Consider the following 5,466-nt stretch of genomic DNA (forward strand, 5'->3'; position numbering starts at 1 on the left):
AGGTTTTAATCGAAGATGCTGAGAAGTTAGATATCCCATTTCAGTTCAATCCCATTGTGAGCAAGTTAGAGAATCTTGATGTGGAGAAGCTTAATGTTAAAACGGGGAAGCTTTAGCGGTCAGCTCGGTTCTTAAACTCCATTCGTTGCTAGCACCCGACGATGAAGTTGGCAAATCAAGAAAGAACTTTCAAAGGGCGTTTCAAAAAGATTTGGTCAACGGGTATAGCCCGAGTCAAGATACCGCCTCCTCATCCCCGTTGTCCACCACCATCACTTCAACAAAGATAGAGGCGTTTCTCAATGCATTGCGCGCTTTGTCCCCTAAAGTGATGGTGGTAGCCGAACAAGATTCGGATCACAACAAATCATCTCTAATGGAGAGACTATCGGAGTCATTGTACTTTTATGCCGCTTTGTTCGACTGTTTGGAGTCGACCATTACCACGAAGCTCAATGGAGAGGTTGAAGGTGGAAAAGATGTTGTTTGGAGAAGAGATTAATAATATTATCTCTTGTGAAGGTGGGGAGAGAATAGAAAGACATGAAAAGCTTGAAAAATGGGTTCAAAGGTTGGATCTTGCTGGATTCGCGTGTGTGCCTTTGAGCTACTACGCGCTATTGCAATCGCGTAGATTGCTTCAAGGCTATAGTTGTGATGGTGTAGGATCAAAGAGGAGAATGGGTGTGTGGTCATGTGTTGGCAAGACAGGCGCTTTTCTCGGTTTCGGCTTGGAAATGTAGAAGGTGAATGTGAAACCTTTGGAAAGTTTGTGGTGTTCAATGCTAATGTTGTTTTTTAAGGTTATGGTTTATATTTTTGATGTTTCCCTTTTGTTTTTGTTTTTGGTGTATGGGGGCTAATTTAGATATATGCCTAGTTGTTGGTTTTTTATAGTGAATCTTATCTTGTTATACCAATGCCAACCACATCAGCCTGAAAATAGTAGTCATGTTGTTGGCAAGAACACATTTGAGCACAGCTTTAAGCATGGAAGATGAGAGTGAGCACATAGCCACTTTAAATCCACATATTATGGTCCTAGTGATTATCTAATAGGATTTATCTAATGATTTAATCTTAAAAAAAAAATACCATCATATTATTACAAATGCATCTTAGGACACTCCACTTGACATGTAAGTTATTAGAGATGCACAAAAGAACAGGGTCCGGACCCGACCCTACCTTACCCGCGGGTAAGGGCCGGCTTTTGGGTTTCTCCCCGGAACTGGAACCGGTTCCTATCCGGACCCGGTTTTGACTTTTGTTGATCATACCCGGTTCCGGTTCCTGAAAATACCCGTTTGTGCACCTTTATAAGTTATGTTATAACGCTGCTTCTAGTGTTTGGAATTCATCAAACATGGAAACATTTACGCTGTGTTCCCGAGTTTCATTTAAAAAGAGAAAAGAAAAGAAATGGAATTAGGAGAGAAAAGAAACAAAACGAAAGGAAAAGGGGGTGATTTTATTTAGTCTTCTTCTAAGCAGAATTGCACGAAACCACCAGAAAAATGGTGAAATCAATTTGGGTGAGATGATGGAAGGTAGTTGTTGAAGGCATGGCAAACAGTGGGAGATATTCCCACCATCATGTTGACAAGAGCAAACTTGTAATTGAATGTTTACCGTGATTTTTATGGTTTTCATTCTCTTCAAATCACTCCAATTTAGGAAGAAAGATATAAAGATTGAAAACCCATGTTTTTCTCCTCTCATCCTTTCTCCTCTTGAAAAAATCTATGGAACACCAATTTTTTCTTTTCACTTCAAATCATCTCTCTTCTCATCCTTAACTGCAACTCTTGAACACAGCGTAAGGGGTTTTGGTAAACAGTAAATGAAGCGCGTATAAGATTGTATACATTAAACTTTGTGCAGATGATTTGGCGATTGTATGGCGATTCAAGTGACTGTCGCGGCTATGTTATGGGCAATTTGAAAATTGATAAACATTTCACAAATAATTAGAGATCGATCACAGAGATCATTGAAGGCATCAAAGTAAATTCCTTTTTACAGGTAAAAAACCGAGGCAAGAGACCTACTTTAGATTGAGATTGTTGATGTCGTTTTAATTATCATGATCAAATGTAATCTAAAAAACAAACATTACAGTTACAGCGAAATAAATAATTTAAAACATCAAAAGAAATAAATCATTTTCCTAGTAATAAATAATTTAAAACATCAAAAGAAATGTAATCTAACCAAGCCATCCAGCTCCATAAACAATGACAAAACATGTATCCTGTCTTAGAATATAAAAAATACGTCACCAGTTTATGTCTAAAAAAATGTCCACTATGCAGGTATTTTGAACTTAACTTACTAGTTGGATGACGTCAGCTGCCTCAAATTGTATTTAGCCAATTCCTTGTACTTGTCAACAACACCAATGCAACACACAGTCTGCATATAACAGTGAATCCATTAAAATAAATACATATGTGCATTGCTTACTTATTTGTTAGTCTGATAATGAACACACACACACCTTGGCAATTTGGACCACAATAGTCCTATCTGGATTGGTGAGATCAACTTTGTGGGGTTCCACGACCGATTTTGCAACCACGTTGATTATTTTCATTCTGTCGAGACCACTATTTGCACGCGCCTCACATAACACTGCAAACTATGGAAAATCAAATAAATATTTAGGCGCTTGTTATTATTCACAAAATAATTTCAAGACCATGATTCTAATGCACAGCCGCTTATCAAAAGTTTATAGTAAAAGGGTCAATTCGTGCTACATTTTATTCCCAATGGGTAGAATTGAAAAATAGCTTAAAAGGAGGAAACGAGACAAACGTTAAAAGTACGGTTGTAATAGCCCTACTAACTTATTTATAATAAAGAATTACTTTTTGTAATAAAAAAAGACAAAATGCCATAAAAACCAACATACTTTCTGTTTATCTCACAAAATTCCCTCAAACATCGTTTTTGCTCATTAAAGTCCCTCTTCATGTTAAATTCAATAAAAATGTGAATTTTTTAAAATAACTTGAAACCAGGACATCCAAATTATTTTAAACAAACAACGGGTAAAAATATAACCCACGTAAGAGAAAAAGATAAACACGTAAGCAAAACAACCAAACGTATCGTTCCAAGTAGTTTAAAGAAAAAAACTCACATTTTGTTCAAATTTAACATGTAGAGGGAGTGACGGACTTTAATGTGAAAAAAAATGTTAAAGAGACTTTTGTGAGGAAAAAAAAGCAGAAAGTAAGTTGTTTTTTTATGGTACTTTCCCAGTAAAATATTGAACAAAAAACATCGAAAGCAACCCAACCCTTTACAGCAATTACCAACTTTTTTCCCCCATTTTGACCGGTAAACATCTAGTTTTGTTCAAGCTTCAACTGTTTTTTACCTTTTGTATTGAAAAAAATAACATACCTTATATGGTGTTTGAGGGTCACTGGGGAAATATTGAGCAATTAAAGGTTTGATTGCTCGTGAAATTTCTTCTTCCGATGCATAGCACGTCAGTTCAATAGGTAACACTCTTAGAATAAACCTGTAAATCCATTAAATGTTTAAAATAACTTCAAACCAATCGGGAATAAATGTTGATCTAAATTTACCTCGACATGTGTCTTTTTGTGGCAGCTGCAGAGGTTATGATGCGCTGAGCAATTTCTTTAGGAGTAGGATCTTTTTCACCTCTTTTCTTCATTTGAACAAACACTACACCGTTGCACCCCGTATCAAGGTAGTTGAAACGCCTCTGTTTAATCAAACAATACATACATAATCGATGTAACTTTTAAATGTTTTGTTTTTCAGATTTCTTATAACAATAATCGTAATAAAAATAATAACAATAAATTAATAAACAATAAGATTATTAGAATAATAAACTGACCTTGGTTTTGTCTTTCAACTCATCAAGTTCTGCCTCTATTAACTGATCAATCGACTTGGGTTTTACGACTTGTTCACTGTTGGACACGTTTGTTTCTGCACATTTTTGTTTCTTTTCGGGTTGACTTTCTTCTTCATTTTTAACATCTTGTTGCTCATCCTTTGGTTGACTTTCGGATTTATCTTGCTCTTTTTCACCATTCTTATCATCATCATCGTCTTCAGAATCAGAAGACGAGTAACTGAACTTTATCTTTTTATTCATGGGCTTAACTGTGTGCTTCACGTCTGGTTCCTTTCCCTCGGCTAGCTCTTCAAGAAACTGGGATATACCAATATTAAAGTGAGGGCTTTGCTCTATGTACAACCCTCAAATGCTCTTTTAAAAACTATGTAATCAGGTAGGCTAAGATTTTACTCATAAAGATGCCAAACATGTGTGGATAACATAAGAAAGAACTGACTGATATATAAAAACAAAACCCACAAGATATGCATTCAAACAAAATTACAACTAGCTCATTTTCCAAAAATCCCAGTAAAACAAACAAATACCCAACTGAAGGATAACAGTTTGAAAATACTTCATATGCCGCTTGGTTTTAAAAGCTCCAATGTGTTTTGAACCCAGGCAGCCGTTATTAAAATAAAATACTAACATTATAATTTTTAAGTTGTTAACTTTAAAATATAAGATATATCAATGGGTGAGCAATAAATAACCGAAACCAAACCAAAACTAAAGAAAACCAATTAACTAGAAATTGGTATTTTTGGTACTCTCTATTAACCTAACCGAAGCGAAGCATTCATATTACATTGCTCATGGTCTAATAATAAACTGTTGAATTAAATTAAAAATAAAAATAATAACAATAATACAGTGTTACATACAGATTCGATAAGTTGAACAGCTTCTTGAGAAGCCTGACGCTCTCTGCCACCATCACAAGTAATGAAGAAGCCTTGAACACCTGGGCGCAATGGATACGACCCCTTCTTTACTGATTTCTGTCATATGAATATTATTATTATGTGATGATTAAAGATGAAAGTATAAATAAGTTACAAAAAACGACGTACGTTGTTGGGACGGTAATGGTTCTTCCTCTTCTTATTATTGCTTTCAGTAGCCATTTTCTTTCTTTCTTTCTTTCAATTTCAAAGGTAAAGTTTAGGGCTTCCGGCTCTTCTTAAAAAGGTCGGCTAATTCTGCTATGCTATTTCAGTATTTTCCTTTCAACCCTCCAACAATCATTTTCTTTTTCCTTTTCTTTTAACACCCCCGAGCGTGTGAGATAGATGTAAACTGTCGATATTGATTTTTACGATCTAAGTCTTACTAATCCACAAAAAACATCAATGACCTAACTCATCATTATAAAAAAAAGCTCGTTGACTTGGGTTTCAACCTTAAACCATAAAACCAAACATTTTTTTTCACACAATAATTTCTTGTTAATTAAAGTTCCTCGGTACTAGGGATGTTCAAAGTCGGATATCCAGACTTCTACATATTTGAACTTCGGATATCCGGACCTTTTGGATAGTGGATTTTACTATCAGAATCCGAAATTTCGGATA

At 35.3% G+C, this 5,466-nt stretch overlaps 1 protein-coding gene and 1 pseudogene across 1 annotated transcript; one reads left to right on the forward strand and one right to left on the reverse strand.

Moving 5' to 3' along the window:
• The first annotated feature begins 8 nt into the window (after positions 1 to 8).
• LOC143607550 (scarecrow-like protein 3 pseudogene) lies at positions 9 to 874 on the forward strand (annotated as a pseudogene).
• A 1,421-nt stretch (positions 875 to 2,295) lies between these two features.
• Positions 2,296 to 5,062, reverse strand: LOC143607549 (uncharacterized). The gene is made up of 7 exons (XM_077082955.1): positions 4,966 to 5,062; positions 4,777 to 4,893; positions 3,884 to 4,204; positions 3,603 to 3,745; positions 3,415 to 3,535; positions 2,501 to 2,641; positions 2,296 to 2,415 (listed from the first exon to the last, which is right to left on the reverse strand). The coding sequence occupies exons 1-7, from the start codon at positions 5,017 to 5,019 to the stop codon at positions 2,335 to 2,337; spliced, it is 978 nt and encodes a 325-aa protein (XP_076939070.1). The 5' UTR covers positions 5,020 to 5,062; the 3' UTR covers positions 2,296 to 2,334.
• Between the last annotated feature and the right edge of the window lie 404 nt (positions 5,063 to 5,466).

This window comes from Bidens hawaiensis, unplaced genomic scaffold, assembly GCF_021521415.1.
Source record: "Bidens hawaiensis isolate Kalapana, Puna unplaced genomic scaffold, B.hawaiensis_p1.1 tig00083463_1, whole genome shotgun sequence".
NCBI classification, from domain to species: Eukaryota; Viridiplantae; Streptophyta; class Magnoliopsida; order Asterales; family Asteraceae; genus Bidens; species Bidens hawaiensis.